This window comes from Triticum urartu, chromosome 5 (genome assembly GCF_003073215.2).
Source record: "Triticum urartu cultivar G1812 chromosome 5, Tu2.1, whole genome shotgun sequence".
In the NCBI taxonomy this organism is placed as follows: Eukaryota; Viridiplantae; Streptophyta; class Magnoliopsida; order Poales; family Poaceae; genus Triticum; species Triticum urartu.
In genome coordinates, this window is record NC_053026.1 from 523,129,277 (window position 1) to 523,148,617 (window position 19,341).

General features: G+C 45.2%; 1 protein-coding gene across 1 annotated transcript; it reads left to right on the forward strand.

Annotated features, from left to right (window-relative positions):
• Positions 1 to 11,457: 11,457 nt before the first annotated feature.
• Positions 11,458 to 16,850, forward strand: LOC125510341 (protein DETOXIFICATION 21-like). The gene is made up of 8 exons (XM_048675494.1): positions 11,458 to 12,005; positions 14,383 to 14,924; positions 15,034 to 15,120; positions 15,329 to 15,385; positions 15,478 to 15,716; positions 15,880 to 15,998; positions 16,125 to 16,211; positions 16,379 to 16,850. Exons 1-8 carry the CDS (start codon positions 11,730 to 11,732, stop codon positions 16,460 to 16,462), a joined length of 1,491 nt encoding a protein of 496 aa, XP_048531451.1. The 5' UTR covers positions 11,458 to 11,729; the 3' UTR covers positions 16,463 to 16,850.
• The last annotated feature ends 2,491 nt before the right edge of the window (positions 16,851 to 19,341 follow it).

Genomic DNA, 19,341 nt, shown 5'->3' on the forward strand with positions numbered 1-19,341 from the left:
TTGAGGGCTGCCTGGTCAATGCCCGCAGACGCGCCCGGGCGTGTCCGCCGGCATTTGAGGGCCCGAATTTGGTGTCCGCGGCTGTAGATGCTCTAAGTGGCATGCCGATTAGTCAAAACCTATGTTTATTTGTGGAGAAAAATTAAATTGATGCATTCAAACATATGGGACCCAAAAATTTTCTCTCAGGATACCTTGGTGCCAATTATAGCATACCAAATCCTTCTCCATATCTATGTCAATTAAGTACCCAATAAATTTGTACCGATCCTCTTAAAACTGAAAAAGGGGAAATAATAAGTTCGAGTCCGCCATTATAATAGAGGTATGCCTAATGTATTTTCTTGCAATATATTAATTTGAATTTTCAGTTCTATAGTTTTTGGTATGTTAATTTGTTATTTTAGACCCTTCATTTGCATATTTTCCAAACTAAAAAGTGCAATAAAAACTATGTTGGAAAACAGAAGAAAGAGGGAAAACAAACTGAAAATAAAAGCGCAAAGGACAAATAAACAACAAAATGTCATAATTCTACCTAAACAGATTAATATAGCACATGAAAATGCATTCCATGTAATATGATATGAATCTCCCTGAGACCATACATTTTGCCAAATTTTCCTCTAATTTGTTGTTTTAGACCCTTCATTTGCATATTTTCCACAAATAATAGTGCAACAGCAAGATGCAGGAAAACAGGAAAAAAGGGGGAAACAAAAGTGAAATAGATAAATAAACAACAAAGTGTCATAATTCTACCTAAACACACTAATATAGCAGAAGAAAATACATTCCATGTGATATGAACCTCCCTGAGACCATATGTTTATCCATCGATCAGTCTCTCGCATTTGCGAAGGCCACTGGGCTAGTTACTGGCATAGTAAAAATAGAGACCAAAAGTGTCGAGCACACCAAGCATAGTGATCCATGATATGCAGCAAAGCATGTAACAACTAGTTAAGCAGGATGCTGATTAGTCAAAACCTAGGTGTATATGTGAAGAAAAATTAAATTATGGGACCCGAAAATTTTCTCTGGGGATACCTTGGTGCCAATTATAGCATATACCATATACCAAATCCTTCTCCATATCCATGTCAATTAAGTAGCCAATAAATTCCTACCGATCCTCGTAAAACTGAAAAGGGGAAATAATAAGTTCCAGTCCGCCATTAGGCATCTGATCAGAACCTACATGACGACATAAGTTGAAAACTCGAAACGTTAAATCTACTCCAATTATGCAAAGCATTGAGTGTGCATGGACGGGTCCAGGGAAGAGTGAGAGAGAGGATTGAGACGTGCCAAGATTACTACGAATTAAGTCCGTGATCTCGACCACATTAAACCCAGCCAGCCTGCTGTGATCTCATGCGATCTTCTAATTTGGCAAGTGAACTTGCATTCCTCTCAGATCATCTCCGGCCTTGTATAAGTAGGCACGCACAGATCCCATCCAAGAACTACTCAACTCGTGTGCCAAGATACACAAAAATCAAACCGCGTCCATGGACGCGGTGCAAGTCGGCAATGAGGAGGTGCAGCCGGCACCGGCCCTGGAGCTAAACCTCCTCGGCGGTCCTGGCGCTGAGGCTGAGGAGACCGCCGTCGGCGCTGAGGAGACCGCCGTGGCGGAGGCGGAGAAGGGAAAGGCCAAGTCGAGTGAGGAGGCGGGGCCGGCGGCGGTGGCACCAGCCGCCCGGCGGGGGCGCCGCGTGTTCAAGGGCAACTACTGCCCGCGCAAGTTCTACACGTCGCAGGCGCTGGGCGGCCACCAGAACGCGCACAAGCGCGAGCGCTCCGTCGCCAAGGGCGTCGCTGCGGGGCGGGGCGCCGGCCATGGCGGCGCACTCGTGCCGCACCACCTTCGCTTCCCCAACGTCTGGCCCTACTCCGCCACCAGCAGGTCGTTCCTCGGCGTCGCCGCGCCGTTCTACGGGATGCACATGCACCACAACCTCCCCGGGTGGGGCGCGGCGGCCCAGCCGTCCCTCGCCGGTCTCACCCGTCACGCCGGCACTGACCGCCCGACGTACCCGCGGGCGGAGGCCTACGGCTTTGGCGCGTCGCCCAGGGCGCCCATCATACCCACGGATACAGATCCGCGACGGGCGCCGAGGGGAGGCGCCGGGCATCGGGCGGCCGCTCCTGGGGCGACGCGCCCAAACGCGGCCGGCTCACGTCGATGGCTGCCTGCGGCCATCCGCGGCGATACGGTTGGGCGGCGTCAGGGTCGGCAGCCGCAGTGACGGGAGTGGAAGGAGCCCAGAGGCCGCGAGGGGACAGCGATCCTAGGGACCGGCCCGCGGCACTGCCACCACGGGGCGGAGGTATGTCAGAGTGACAAAGTATGCAGTGAGGCAGACTCGTACGAAGCGCAAGCACGGCGGGGAAGAGCCGTATGGACCTGCTAACCAAAACCTCTCGCTATGGCGTAGTCGTCCGGAGTGGGCTCAGACGGTGTGTGGACTATAGTCACTGATAGGTGGCTGTCGGCACGACGCGCGCCATGGCGCTGGTAGCGCACCGCGCTTTCCGCAGACGAACGCACCCTCTGGCGATCGTGAGGGTCGGCTTCGCGCTGTGCGGACCAGTTACTGGCTTGCCTAGTCAATGCCTCATCAGCGGAGCCTGCCGACGTGTATGACACTTTGCGTGAAGTTAGTTGCAGGTTATTGCATACTTGTGAGAACATCGCTCGGCGTCTTTTATTTGTTCAGTGCGCCGGGCCGGCGTGGAGCCCTCTACTCATGGAAGGAGCGCAACAACAGAAGATTTCTGAGAAGGGTCCAACCCGTTCTCCTCACGTCGCGCGTGACTTCGGCTTTGTACATTCTACGCTCCGCCCAGTCGAGGCGCACATACTCCACTCAGAGCGCGACGGCCATGGAGTTCTGGCCTTTTCACAGGCTGCCTCGAGCGCTTATTAAGTGTCCTGACCAGAGGAGGTAATCTGTTGTGTTTACAGGGGGCAGGTTCGTCTAGCCGTACACTTGCTCCTCCTCACTAGTTTTGGTTGTATGGAAAGTCGTTGTCTGCCTCGCATTGTTTGTGTCATCATTCTGAAGGAACCGCGGAGTTGGAATCTCTTTTGAGAATGACATATGATGAGCTTCTCACTACTCGACGATGTGTGAGCAGGTACTATTGGAAGGGTTCATTGTAGCAAGGTTCTTGTTAACGCTCGGGTCACATCCTTATCGCTATAGCCGAGTAGCAGATTGAGAGGAATGCCAAGTGGCATCAATTGCCAAATTGCACAGGCATCCGCGGAGCATGGGAGATCATTCCCATAGAGCAGGCACATGTGACTAGAGGGATTTTAATCACTCGTGGGTACGAACATCACGGATATAGTACACACTCGTAGATAATTATAACCCCTATTGAGGCAGATCATGCGCCCAACCATCTTACTCTCTTTTCTCACTATCCTTCACTCAAACTGGAATGAGAGACTGCATCGTCCATTTGGTTAAAACGAGTGATAGGCAACGGTGCTCATCGTACTGCTGATGGCGCAGCAACTATTCAAGAAATTTAAGAGTGCTCAGATTTAACGTGTACGAGATTTTCAACTTATGTCGTCATGTAGGAGATATCACGCAGATGCCGTAATGGCGGACTGAACTTTATTTTGTCACCCTTTTCAGTCTTAGTACGAGGATCGCTCTGGTAGAGGACAACTTATTGGCGACTTAAGTTGACATTGGAGCATACTAAAGTAAGCAGCAACTGGGAATTTGGTATAATGGTCACATAGGCTTCTGTCTGTATGTGATCTAGTGTTGAGTCAACTTCCTCTTTTAATGCTGTTATTAGAATCAAGAGAAACTCAGCTCGGGTCCCGATAATTTAATTTTCTATTCTTCCACATATATGAGCCACGATAAGTGTTGGTTTGACTCACATCTCAGATGGAGCAAAACTTAACACCGCGCCGCGAATCTTTAGGGACAACATGGCCTGCTGGCGAGCATATCTATGGTAGTACAACTGACATTTAAGTCTTCTTTCTGTGCGATGCTCCTGCATCGTCACACCTGTCAGTCTGGGTCCTCTACTTTTTACTGAATTGTGACTACGAGTGAACTTAGCCCAAGGCGTGTAGCTTTCACGAACTAAGGAATGGACACGCACGCCACTGTATTTGTAGAAGAATGTGTAAGATTGCTTAGACTCTCACCATTATGCAAGGCTTCTCAGAGTGGCAATACGGATAAGCTAATAGACAGCACCAACAGAGCCGTGGCAAAGACAAAAATAGCTGAGGTGCTCTAGCCTACTCGAGCTCGTTGTATGATGGACCGCATGGCAAAAAAGCAATAGAGTGCTTTGTAGCCGATAGCGGCATGACATATGATCCCAAATATACACCCGCGGGTTACTGTCGGTGTTGACCTTTTAATCTATTCACGTCATCCCCGAATCACACGCCGTTAGCGTTAAATCATACGTTGTTAGTATATTTCTTTTCCCATGGTACCTGCGCCTCTCTCAGCGGGTCGAACAAACTCGGGCGGAGGTAGTATAATAACACGAGTAATGCTACACTTACGAAAAAAGTTAACGTAATGTTATATGATTAGGCAGTTGATTGGTGTTAAGGGGAGGCGGAGCCCACCACCACTACAAATGGGTGTTGGGGGGCAGAGAATTAAGGAAGGAAGGTTTATGTGTGGATGTATCTGGTGCACCGGGGCAATTGGTGCTATCGGTGCACTGGTCTCCCGTTTCTTGTTAAAAAATGTTTGAAAAAGTCCAGAATTTTTCAGTGCATTGGAACAACAACAATGTATATTGTCACAAAAATTCAAATCAAAACTCCAAACATTGCTTGAAATAAAAAAGATGACAAATTTGACACTGAATAGTGCATAACACAAGTTGGGTTTCAGTTTTGGCCCATTAGCACATTGATGTCAAATTTGTCATTTTTGTATCTCGAGCAATGTTTTGAATTTTTATGACAACACACATTGATGTTGGGTCAGTACACTAAATTTTTCCCAAATATTGTCGAACAATTTTTAATGCACAACTTGGTCTGGTGCACCAATAGCACCAATTGCCCCGATGCACCAGATACGTTCCCTGGTTTACGTAGCCTCTTCGTAGGTGTAGGATTATTGTAATAACACTAACGAGCCAATAGCACCAATTGCCCCGATGCACCAGATACGTTCCCTGGTTTACGTAGCCTCTTCGTAGACGTAGCCTCTTCGTAGCTTGTTTTTTTTATTTGTTCACTTTTCTTCTGTTTTTTATTTTTCTCTTTTTTCTATTTCTTTTTTCTTTAAAATTTACAAACTATTTTTAAATCATGTTTTGTCTAAAACCTATGAACTTTTCAAATTCGTCAACATTTTTTGAAATTCGTGAACTTTATTTTCAAAACCGTGATCTTTTTTCAAATCTATGATTTTTTTTTTCAAATCCACAAGCTCTCTTCAACTTTTCCTTCAAATTTGTGAACATTTTCTTTTCAAAAGTGATGAACTTTTTTAAAATATGTGAACGCTTGGGCCGGCCCAACATGCATCCGACGGGAATGATGCGGTCGCCTAGTTGGGACAAGGCCTAAGAGGTCTCCTAGTTGGTCATATAAGCTCATGTAAAAAAATTGGGGACATTTGATCGATGCCGAAAAAACAACGGATCCTTCTAGCCTACCCGAACACCCTGCATTGAGCATGTTCTATGTTTGGACATGCCTGAAATGACCCCAATTTTTTTCCAGTAGGTGAGCATGCCCATGGTAGGAATACATGTCATGTTTTAATGAATTCCGACATCGCATGCAAGTTGCGTCACCGCCCGGTCATTTATCAGTCATTTTTCATCAAGAAATCTCCGGGAGATGCAAGAATTGTCAAAAACTCAAACAACTTCGCATCGTGCTTTGAATTGGTCATAAGCTATTGCAAAAATAAATTGTCCACTTGAAGGATGTGGAGACACAACGTGTTCTTCGACGGAGCCTTCCCGAACCCCCTTCATTTAACATGATCTAGTTTTTACATTCTTAAAATGATACCAAAATTTTCAAGCAGGTGGGCATGCTCATGGTGGTCATCCATGCCTGGTTTGAGCATTTTTTGACACCATATACAAGTTGTGACTCGTTTGTCCATTTATTGGCCTTTTTGACTGAGAAAACTCCATGAAATACAAAATTTATCGAAACCAAAACAATTTGACATCGTGCCTTGAATTGGTCATACAAAGCCGTGCAAAAAATGGGGGCCATTTCAAGGATGTCAGGGAACAACATGCTCTTAGACGGAACCTTCTAGCCTACCTGAACACCATCCTTTGAAAATGATCTATGTTTGGACATCCTTAAAATGATCCTAGCTTTTGCAAGCAGGTCAGGTTTGAACGACTTCTGATATCGTATGCAAGTTGCGACACGTCCGACAATTTATCGGCCTTTTTTACCGTGAAACTCTAGAAAATAAAAATTTTGTCAAAAAACCAAAATAACTTAGCATCGTACCATGAATTGGTCATACAAGGCCATAAAAAATTAGGGTCAATTTAAGGATGTCGAGAAACAACAGCCTCCTTTGAATATGGTCTAGTCTTGGACATTCTTTAAATGACCCCCAACTTTTGCAAGCAGGTGGGCATGCTCATGTTATCCAACCATGCTAGGTTTGAACGATTTCCGACACCATATGCAAGTTATGACACGTCTGGCTATTCAACGACTTTTTTTACTGAGAAAACTTCAGAAAATGCAGAATTTGTCGAAAACCAAAATAACTTGGCATGTTGCCTTGAATTGGTCATAATAGACCATGGAAAAAATTAGGTCCATTTCAAGGATGTCAAAAACAATGTGCTCTCAAACGGACCCTTTTGGTCTTACCCAAACACCCTCCGTTGAACATGGTGTTTCTGTGGACATCATTGAAATGAGCCCAACTTTTGCAAGCATGTGGGCATGACCGCATTAGGCATTCATGCGGGTTTGAATGATTTTCGACACCGTATGTAAGTTGCGACACGTCTGGCCATTTATCGCCCTTTTTGACGAAGAAAACTATAGAAGATGCAACATTCGTAGAAAACCAAAACAACTTGTCATGGTGCCTTGAATTGGTCATACAAGTAAATGAAAAATTGGGGTCATTTGATGGGTTTCGATAAACAACGTGCTCTCAAACGGAGCCTTCTGGCATACCCGGACCCCCTACATTGAACATGATGCTTTTCGAACAATCTTGAAATGATCCCAACTTTTGGTAGCAGGTGGGCATGCGACTGGTAGGCATCCATGCCAGGTTTGACGGGAAAACATATTTAAAATCATAATTTGAACAGGTACTTCAAACTCTTATTTTGAATTTTAACATAACTAATAAATACAAAGGGATAAAATAGAAAATAGAAAACACTTTATTTTAAAATAGCTTCATAAACATTTTACTGAAAAATATTTTAAAATAGTAACTTAAAACTTATATTTTGGTATTCAAAAGGGGGAAAATAAATTAATAAAAAATGGAAAAGTAGAAAAGGAAATAAAACGCTTAGGCCTTGAACCAACTAGGCGATGACATCGCTCCCGTCGCCCACATGTTGGGTCGGCGCAAGAGCTACCATATTTGAAAATTTTCATCAATTTTTTAAAAATATTCATGGGTTTGAATATTTTTTACAAATTTTCTGGAAAACTTCAACAAAATAGATGCAAAAAATTGTTCCCAGTTTTGGGAACCTTGGCTTCCTTGCCAATTTTTTCCGGTTTCGGGAACCTTCTAGGAGGTCGTGAACAACAATTTTCTTTTTCTTTTGATCTACTCACTTGTTTACTTTTTTTCCTTTTTTATTTTATTTGACTTTTCTTTTTTGTGTTTATTGTTTCTATTTCTCATAAACTAAACAAATTTGGAATTCAAATTTTGCTCAGAATATCAAAATATTTCATGTTTTCCAAATTTTGCTCATTTTCAAAATATTTTTCCATTTTTTCAAAAAAGGTTCAAAATTTCCTATTTTTTACATTTATTAATCAGTGTTACAGAATCCAGAAAATGAGCAAAATTTCCCAATCTTGTTTATGTTTCAATTTTTGTTCATATTTACTAGTCAATGTTTAAAAAATTTAAAAATGTTAACAAATAAAAAAAATCTTAAATCTGGAAAGATGTTTACGTTGTCAAAAAATTGTTCACACATCCAAAAATGTTTGCTTTTCCAAATTTTGGTAAGTTTTTCTAAAATGTCCCTGTTTTCAAAATTTGTGCACAGATTAATAAAATGTTCCCTTTTTCAAAATTTGTTGATCGATTCAAATAATTTAGGTAGTTTCAAATAATGTTCACACATTCAAAATTTGTCAGAATTTCAAAAATGTTTCTGTTTAAAAAAATCTGCACAAATACAAAAATATGTTCCAGGAAATTCAAAGACATACTAGTTCCTATTTTTGGTTGTATTTTTCTTTTTTTGAAATTCAAAATTTGTTAATGTTTTTTTAAATGTGTTCAAAATTTTGTTAATCTTCTTAGAAAATGTTGATGTTTTGATATTCTGAGTAGATTTCAAGGATATGAACATTTTTTGAAATTTCTGTATAATTTTTAAAAAATACAAAAAAAATATTTTTTGAAAAGAAAAGGAAAAATAAAATCTGAGCGAAAACCGTGCAAAAAAAGGAAAGAAAAACAAAAGAGTAAACATGTTGTGTTTGTTTCTTAGAGCTATCTATCTCACACAACAAGAAGAGAACAAGGTTATTAGGCATGCCAGATAAGCTATCCCAGATGGTTTGTGCACTTACATATAGTCTGTGAGTACTCTAGTTCGAATCTCACATTAGACATCTATAATTTTAAGTTTAAAAGCAAAAAAACAAATTGGTTGAGCTCAGGAGGAGGGGTGTGCGACAGGAATTGTACAAATCGTACGGCGTATACGTTGTACATATGAAAGTGGGTACGATTTCTGAAAGGTCCATACTACCCTTTATACGTTTAGTGAGGGGGTTGTACCGAAGCGGGGCTTAAATATTTATCTCTTGTTTCTTGCACTACAGATATTTGCAGGCAGACTCCCCTAGCAATAGAAGCCACCGGTGCCTCCACCGTTACACCAACTTCACATCCCCATCATAGTTGTTAGCCACGAAGACCTCCTGAGATAGGCTCTAGCTTCCCGAGCTCTTGATGTCGAGTCAAATTCAAAAAGAAGCGGTACATTTGCCATGATATGCATAGTTGTCTAGATACACGTACTTTCCTTCTAAATCCACATTTTTCCATGATGTACAGAGGGTACGTATTTGCCATGGTTTTAAAAGACCATGGCAAATTCACTTTACAAAAAGATGGCAAATTCAATTTATGGATCATGACACCTTTTTTTTACAATGGAAAATTTATTTTTTCATCGACCATGGCAAATTCATCTTATGGACCATGGAAAATTTACATTTTTCAAAAAATTGACAAGTTTTCAGAGAACAATTACAACACTTGTTGCCATTTGTGTCCATGGAAAATCCAATAAAAATTCCATATTTTTGAAAAATACTAAATCTAACTTAATGGACCATGGCAAAGTTACTTTACATCCATGGCAAATTTGACTTTTCAAACCATGTCAAATTTACTTGAGGAACCATGGCAAATTTATTGTTTGGACCATGCCATTCTTTAAAAAAAATAGACCATTATAATTTTGGTTTTCACCATAGCAAGGTTTACTATTTAACCATGGCAAATATTTTCTTTTATAGGCCATGGACAAATGTCTTGGTTGCGCCCTTGCAGATTCATTTTTCGAAGCGTGACAAAGTTATTTTCTAGACTATATGGCAAATTTGTAGGTTAGACCATGACAAAATAAAAAAAATAACCTTGAAAAGGTTTTAAAAAATGGACAATGGCAAATTCATACTTCAGATCATGGTAGAATTTTATTTTTGAGCATGGCAAATTTACTTTTTACCCAAAGCATTTTTTCCAAGCCATGGGCAAACTCATTATTTGGATCATGGCAAATTCATACTTCTGTCCATGGCAAATTTTATATTTTTGAAATATGGCAAACTTTATTAATTTTACCATGCCAAACTAATTGCTTTGGACCATGGCAACTTTGTTTTGTAGACATCAAGGAAACTTTCATCTCATACACCATCTTAAATTACGTTTTTGTATTGTTTTTGTCTCTTTTCCAAAAGCATGTTAAAATGTTGTTGAATTGAGCATGTTAGATTTTTTTCAGCATAGCATGCCATTTTTTTCTTGACCATCCCATGGAAAAAAAAATTCTATTAGACTCGCACAATTGTTCTTTTCAATTCTTTTTATCTTCTATTTTATTATATAAAACATGGGCATCTATATGTTGAAACCTTTTTTTGCCAAGTTTTCTTCTGTTTTTTTTTAAATTCTGGCTCTTTTTAGTTTCATAACTAGTATGGATCCAATTTTTTCAAATTGATGACATTCCGGATACCCCTCCTTCTCCCCAGTGAACGATTCGTCCGATGCAGTTAAATTTGTTGTTCGGGCGATATCGGGGTCCAAGATCTAACGGCTGTGCTTCTTGGTTTAATGAGAGTCTACCGGATTAATGGACAGATGTTTTATGATTTGTGTGCGATTTTCTAGCATATATTTTCTTATTTTAACTCATATTGTGCTTTTATTAGTAATAGATAGAATAGATAGCTAGGTAGACGGGGGCATACGTGGAGAGAGGCGATCCATCCTCTTGTCTGCCTATTGTATGGCTGGTCAGTCGCGCTTGTCCACTTGTCCTTGGCCCATTGTTTGTACCCGTCGATCAGCGTGACGGTCCCGACCGACGATGTACGACATCCAGATTGATGGCGGCAAGTGACGGCTCGCAGGCCCGCCGACGTTAATGAGGCTGGCCTAGTTGCATGCATGCGACGTGGATGGGGCTGGCCTGGCCTAGGGACGTCGGCCAACGCAGTCAAACCGATTAGACTAGGGAACAACAACACACACACACACACTTGACCTAGGCCCGAACGTGTGCACATATTGGCAATGCAATGCTAGAAGCCTAGGAAACAACACACGCTTCAGATTTGCACGCCCCACGTCCCAAACCCCCTACGTTCCAAACATCCGTGCTCTCATCACATGTGAGTAATAACAATAATAGTAGCAGCAGCAAACCGTGGAGAAAGAAGAATATAGTGAAGGTAAATAAACACACATCGCAGTAGATGCACATAATTTTGGCGTCAGGCGCACTGACTGAAGTACAGTTTTGCAGGCCAATAGAGTAAACGTTGGGGACTGACGGGCCAACCGCAGGACAGATCCTGGATGCATCTCGTCTCGTCTCGCCTCGTTGTGAACCATCCTGGCCATAGTACGTGTTCAGCTGCCTGCCGCGCTGCCCTGACCGGCGGGCGGGCGCACTGACGGTGACAAAGCTACCGGCAGTGCGAGACGACCGGGCAAATCTCACGTGCCGACGTGCCAGCGCCCGCACCGCACGTGCGAGCGCCAACGCTGGTGGAGCACGAGGTGCCACAGGGGCCGACCCGTCCTCGCATCGCGCGCCCCCCTCCTACAAATTAAGGACGCTTTGCTTGCCCACCAATAGGCGACACCACTGATCCGCATCTTAACCGGATCCTCTCCAGGGCTAGATTCCAAAGCTAGGCGCAAAGTTGTCTCACTGAGAGAGTGAGCTAACCAGGAGCGATCGACCTGCCGCCTTCATCCATGGACAAGAGGGAGGAGGAGGAGAGCAAGGCCCCGCTGCTAGAGCCCTGCAGGGCGGCGGAGCACAATGCGACCGGTGACGGCGGGCTGGGGCGGCGGCTGGTGGGGGAGAACCGGCGGCTGTGGGCGGTGGCGGGGCCGTCCATCTGCACGCGCTTCTCCACCTTCGGGATCGCCGTCATCAGCCAGGCCTTCATCGGCCACATCGGCGCCACCCAGCTCGCCGCCTACGCCCTCGTCTCCACCGTCCTCATGCGCTTCAGCAACGGCATACTGGTAAGTGGTGTAGTAACAATTGCTGCTTTCGTCGCTCCTTCCTTCCATCAATCCGTCTGCCAAACATCTTATTATATTGTATTGTATTGTATGTACTCTGTCTGCTTGATTGATTAATTATGTCTGCCTACCTCAGTCTGCTGTTGCCAGTTCCATCATAACGCAAATAAACATGTTTGGCACTGTTCCTCTTTTCTCTTATTGGCAAAAAATAGAGAGTACAAGTGGTTGCATGTTTTCATACGGACGGTCGTGACACAAACATGATAGAGAAATATATACGCCAACTGCATCCTGGCCCTTGATCCCAACAACCACAAGAAAAAACCGTATCGTGTGGTCCATCTTTGCCACAACAAAAGTACAGTTTCTTGTCAACTTGAGAGGAAAAGCCATAGTTCTTACCTCGTGTTGTCTTTGTGCTTTCAACTTTTTTAAGTCATTGTCAATGTCAAGATGGAACAACCTTTGGATTTTTCTTTGAGCGAAAACAACCTCGTTGGATGATAGTAAATGCCTTTTCCATCATGGGCTGGCATTTCCTGAGAGAACGTGGCATGTTAACTTATCCTGCAAATCCCAGACTATCTGGAGGAATATTTGGACGCATAGTTCAAGAGATATTTTGTTTGAAAAAATAGCTTAAAAAAACCTCGAACCCACCCATCCTCCAACGTGTGGGAAGCGATCACTTCAAAACTGTGAGGTTGCGACAAATGGCAACAAGCTGTGCACCACCTGTCATCATCAAAGAAGATGAACATGGTTTTTTTAAGGAGTGCCCTTTAATTAGTGATTTCACCCGTTCTCAAAAAGGATGCTCTTATCCCGCACGGTGTGCGAGCTAACGTGCCCGTCGTGTGCCTCATGGGCTGGCCCATTAGCGGCTACTTCGTTCACTAGGAAAACCGAATCCCTTGATTAAAAAGAAAAAGCTCCACCCAGATGTAGTACATAGATTTGATAAAATTGTTATATGTGTGTCACATATTAAAAATTGTTTGTTGATCTGAAAAAAGTGCTCATGAATTTTAGATATGATCACCAATTTGAAAACATCTTCTCATATTCTATTTTTTTTTTCAAAAATTTAGGAAAATATCCACGAAATTTTCTAAGTTCATAAATTTAATATTTTATCATGAACTAATTTTTTTTGAAGATTAGAAGTTATTCATGAAATTTTAAAGATGTTCAAAAATCTAAAGAATAATACTGAACTAAAATGTTCATAATTTTAAAAGTTTTTATGAATTTTTAAAAATAATCTTGGTTTTTTTAGAAAAATCCGTTAATTGAAAATGAAAGAAGGGAAGAAAAAATTAAAAGGAGAAGGAAAAAATGGATAGGTATAAAAAAAATAGAAAGCCGACGGAAAATTATTAGTAAAACCAACAAGGGAAAACACATGAAGCAAGAAACAAAAATCAGCCGAACCTATTTTTTTGAGCATAAAAATCAGCCGAGCCTTGCAACAAGTGAGGAGAAGCTTCCCAAAACCAGAAAACCCTCTCGTACTTGGGCTTGCCCATTGGAGTGACTCGGCACGCTACTACTACCAAATGGGAAATGGCACAAATGGGCAGCCCAGCAAAGCCCATGAGGCCACCACACACTCCTCCCTCTACCGGCACCGCGTTCGCCACGCCGTCGCCGCTGTCTCCACCGGCACCGCCTCCCCATTCCAGTTCTCCCTTCCTTCCATGGCGCCGCCGTGTTTCTCGAAGAGGCCGCTGTCGGTAATTTCCGGGGACCGAGCCGAGCCTTGCGGGGGCGCCTCCTCTCCTATCTCTCCAATCCCGCCGATACTCTCTTCAGCTCCGGCGGCGGCGACGTCAGCTTTGACGGTAGGCGCAGCTGGGGACGGAGGAGGATGTATTCGGCAGTGACTTCACGGTACCTCTGCCCTGCTATGCTCCCCCTCCCTCTCATCTGTCTCCTTCACGCCAGCGTCGGATTGATGCAGATTCAGGTTGCAGCCACTTGGTAACTGAATGATGTCGAGCAGTTCAGAGTTCAGACATCTCATCGCATGCCATTCCCTACTAGGGCTTGCTGCGATGAACATTGTTGAGCAGCATATAGTCAGATGACCTCTGAATCCTCGACCCTTTAATTCCTTATTGACCTCCAATAGCTTCGTCACTCTCCATATAGCAAGATGACCCCTAAAGTCTGAATCCTTGATCCTTGGCATACACTATTACTGTTATCACAAGGCCATCCAGTGCAGCACATGCCCACATCCAGTGCAACAGGTCCACTTACATCCTGAACTTCAGAGGTTTCACTGCTTCAGAAATAGATTTCTTGAGAGGAGAAAGAAAAGGAGCTGATGATCTTAATACCTAATAAAATGTGCTTAAAATGAATGCAGCTGGGCATGGCGAGCGCGCTGGAGACGCTGTGCGGGCAGTCGTACGGGGCGAAGCAGTACCACATGATGGGCATCTCCCTGCAGCGCTCCTGGATCATCCTGACCGGCTGCGCCGTGCTCATGCTCCCCATCTTTGTCTTCACCGAGCCCCTCCTCGTCTTCATCGGCCAGGACCCGGCCATCAGCGCCGTCGCCGGGACCATCTCGCTCTGGTACATCCCCGTCATGTTCGCGTGCGTCTTCAGCTTCACGCTGCAGATGTACCTGCAGGCGCAGAGCAAGAACATGATCATCACCTACCTCGCGTTCGTCTCCCTCGGCGTCCATCTCTTCCTGTCATGGCTCTTGACCGTTCGGCTGAACCTTGGACTCGACGGGATCATGACCTCCATGGTCATCGCCATGTGGATTCCTGTGTTTGGGCAGCTCATCTTCGTCTTCTGCGGTGGCTGCCCTCTCACATGGACCGGCTTCTCCTCCGTGGCACTCACGGACCTCGTTCCTGTCCTCAGGCTCTCGCTATCCTCTGGTGTGATGCTCTGGTATGAAAAAACTTGAATTTTCACTGTATATGCAGTTTCAGTCCTTATCAAAGTTTTGGATGCATCTAGTCTAGCAATAATCCTTGTTTTTTCCTGTTTGCATTTTCAGTTTGGAATTGTGGTACAACACCATATTGGTGCTCCTAACCGGGTACATGAGGAATGCAGAGGTTGCACTCGACGCTCTTTCAATATGGTAATACACACGTACTACTTTATATAATTCAGAGTTCACTCTTTCATTGTATATCTTTGGTTTTTCCACACTGGTCATTACATCATAGTAGATCGGTAACTAGTCACTGGGGTGCACATATGTCATTTCATTATTTCATATTGTTTCGTTGTCGCCACACATGAGAAACTAATTAAGTAATGTGATTTTCTATCTCTGGAATCTGCAGCCTTAACATCAACGGCTGGGAGATGATGATTTCTATTGGCTTTTTGTCTGCAATAGGGTAGCTTCTCGATCTTAGAACTCCCTATTATTCGTATCATGCGATTGAATAAGTTTTCAGGTTTTTGATGATAATGATTTTGTGTGTTATAGAGTGCGCGTTGCAAATGAGCTCGGAGCTGGAAGTGCAAGAAGGGCTAAGTTCGCCATCATAAATGTCGTCGCCACTTCTTTCTCAATAGGCCTTGTGTTCTTCATATTTTTCCTTTTCTTCCGCGGAAAGCTTTCCTACATATTTACCACCAGTGAAGAGGTAGCTGCCGCAGTTGCAAGCCTGTCGCCTCTTCTAGCCTTCTCCATCTTGTTGAACAGTGTTCAACCAGTGCTATCAGGTTTGCTTTAGCATTTGCTGAATTCTAAATGCACATACATTACAATTATTTCGTTTGGTTAACTTTTTTTGAAAAGAAAAACAAGGCAGAATATTTGCCTTCTATACTAATACAAGATTCTTTTGGTTCACTGAAATAATAATCCCGTTTGATCACTCTCTAGGTGTTGCTATCGGTGCGGGTTGGCAAAGTATAGTTGCCTATGTTAACATCACAACGTATTACTTGATTGGTATTCCTGTTGGAGCAATCCTTGGTTATGTTTTTGGATATCATGTGAAGGTAAGAACATTATTTTAGAAGATGCTGTTGTATCAGTCAATCAGTTACTAAAATAATTATCCTTGTGCCTCCTGGCTCTAATAAGTTGTGGTCCTAACTCGATCTCTTTGGTTGTTGCTGCTATAGGGCGTTTGGGTTGGCATGCTGCTCGGAACACTGATCCAAACAATTGTACTTGTGTTCATAACAATTAGGACTGACTGGGATAAACAGGTCAGCTTTGTTAATTGTTCGATCATTATTCTACTCCAACATTGTTAAGTAAAGTCTTCATATGTGTAACTTATTGTGCAGAAGTTCAGAAGTATATAGTGTGTGCTAAACTAGAAGGGGGAAGGAGATATACTCAATTATGGTTTCTATTCCTTCTAATTTTTCAGGTAGAGGTCACTCAGGAGAGATTGAAGAGATGGTACATCACGGATGGGAACAAAGGAAAGCCAGATTCAAGGGGAAGTCCATGAGACTAATAATCTGGCACATGTAATGAATCGCCATGAGATAAAGAACTTGTATATCCGGCTTGATCAGAGCTTGCAGCGTTTCAGAGGATAAGTACTATTCTTACAATATGTCAAGAATGAACGGATGGAACATTAGTAGGCGTAGGCGCCTTGAAGGTTGTTCCCCAAGATCGAGCAGATGATGACAGTGATGCAGGCTCCATTAGAGAAGGAAAAACATGTCACTCAAGAAGGGACACTTGATCTAACCACTGCCTCAGCATGTAAAATATGCCTTGGACTGCTGTGAGCTAGCTGGTGGCACAAGTGTTGTTGCATCTTGAAAGATTTTGGTTGTGATTAGCAAACATGGTGCTTGTATATGAACTGCATTCGCTTGGCCCTGTCATCTGTCACTATCAGAAATTATCTAGTTGCCGACGGCCTCATCTATGCCGACGGCGCCCGTCGGCATAAATGGACATATGCCGACGGCCAAGGGCAGGCCGTAGGCGTAGAATAGTCGTCGGCATATGTGTACCTATGCCGACGGGGGCCGTCGGCATATTACGGCCGTCGGGACAGCTCGCGGTACGCCTACGGGGACCGTCGGCATAGAAGAGGCCGTCGGCATAGAAAGGGCCCACCTACCCGATTAGCGGCGACCGTTTGACGGCGTCAAAACTACGCCGACGGGGGATAACGGCGGCCGTCGGCATAGAATTGCTAACATCACCGATCCGCGCCGTCGACACGTCATCGATCCGAGGGAGTGAGGGCCTGTGGTGTGGCAGAGATATGCCGACGGCATAGCCGTCGGCATAGTCCTAGCCCATGCTATCTGCCACGTCATCAATCCGCGTGCAATGCCATGTCATCGATCCGTGGGATCGTAGCTCCGTGTGCGCAGCTATGCCGACGGCCTTGCCATCGGCATACCTTTATTTTTTTATTTTTAGTTTATGTATTTATTATTTTGTATTTTTTCACAACATAAATGTGCCTTATCTAAACGAAAAACATGCCCTGATGGTATATCAATTGCCCCCCTCACGGACGTACTACCGCCGTGTCACGGAGGGGGGAAACGATCGACATGGAGGGAATCTGGTTAGAGGGGGGATTCGGGGTGGCCTTCGGGGTGTAGCTATGCTACCGAAACATTGCATGGGTCTCGATGCATGTGTGAAAGTGTTCTGGCATGCGTAGACGCCCGTCTTGGGGCTCCATGGTGTGGCCCCCTCCACGGAAGGCAGAGCCGCCATCACTTGGAGGGGGTAAGGTGCGGCTGCGGTGGAACCGGAGGGAATCTAGTGTTGGGTTGGGTCCAAACCATGTTCGGGGATGTTGCTATGGGCTGACCTATCGCAACCAGGCGGAAGAGTCCACCGGTCAAAGCCCGCCCGGCGAAAGTCAAAGGGCTAGATCTACTCGTCAACTAGGATTCGGGGTGGCCTTCGGGGTGTAGCTATGCCACCGAAACATCGCACGGGTCCCGATGCATGTGTGAAAGTGTTCTGGCATGCGTAGATGCCCGTCTTGGGGCTCCATGGTGTGGCCCCCTCCACGGAAGGCAGAGCCGCCGTCACTTGGAGGGGGAATGGTGCGGGTGCGGTGGAACCGGAGGGGATCTAGTGTTGGGTTGGGTCCAAACCGTGTTCGGGGATGTTACTATGGGCTGACCTATCGCAACCAGGTGGAAGAGTCCACCGGTCAAAGCCCGTCCGACGAAAGTCAAAGGGCTAGATCTACTGGTCAACTAGGATTCGAGGTGGCCTTCGGGGTATAGCTATGCCACCGAAACATCGCATGGGTTCCGATGCATGTGTGAAAGTGTTCTGGCATGTGTAGACGCCCGTCTTGGGGCTCCGTGGTGTGGCCCCCCTCCACGGAAGGCAGAGTAGCCGTCACTTAGAGGGGGGATGGTGCGGGTGCGGTGGAACCGGAGGGAATCTAGTGTTGGGTTGGGTCCAGACCGTGTTCGGGAATGTTCCTATGGGCCGACTTATCGCAACCAGGTGGAAGAGTCCACCGGTCAAAGCCCGTCCGGCGAAAGTCAAAGGGCTAGATCTACTGGTCAACTGGGATTCGCGGTGGCCTTTGGGGTGTAGCTATGCCACCGAAACATCGCACGGGTCCCGATGCATGTGTGAAAGTGTTCTGGCATGCGTAGACGCCCGTCTTGGGGCTCCGTGGTGTGGCCCCCTCCACGGAAGGCAGAGCAGCCGTCACTTAGAGGGGGGGATGGTGCGGGTGCGATGGAACCGGAGGGAATCTAGTGTTGGGTTGGGTCCAAACCGTGTTCGGGTATGTTGCTATGGGCTGACCTATCACAACCAGGTGGAAGAGTCCACCAGTCAAAGCCCGTCCGGCGAAAGTCAAAGGGCTAGATCTACTGGTCAACTGGCATTCGGGGTGGCCTTCGGGGTGTAGCTATGCCACCGAAACATCGCATGGGTCGCGATGCATGTGTGTAAGTGTTCTGGCATGCGTAGACACCCGTCTTGGGGCTCCGTGGTGTGGCCCCCCTCCACGGAAGGCAGAGCCGCCGTCACTTGGAGGGGGTAAGGTGCGGGTGCGGTGGAACCGGAGGGAATCTAGTGTTGGGTTGGGTCCAAACCGTGTTCGGGGATGTTGCTATGGGCTGACCTATCGCAACCAGGTGGAAGAGTCCATCGGTCAAAGCCCGTCCGACGAAAGTCAAAGGGCTAGATCTACTGGTCAACTGGGATTCGGGGTGGCCTTCGGGGTATAGCTATGCCACCGAAACATCGCACGGGTCCCGATGCATGTGTGAAAGTGTTCTGGCATGTGTAGACGCCCGTCTTGGGGCTCCGTGGTGTGGCCCCCCTCCACGGAGGGCAGAGCAACCGTCACTTAGAGGGGGGGGGGATGGTGCG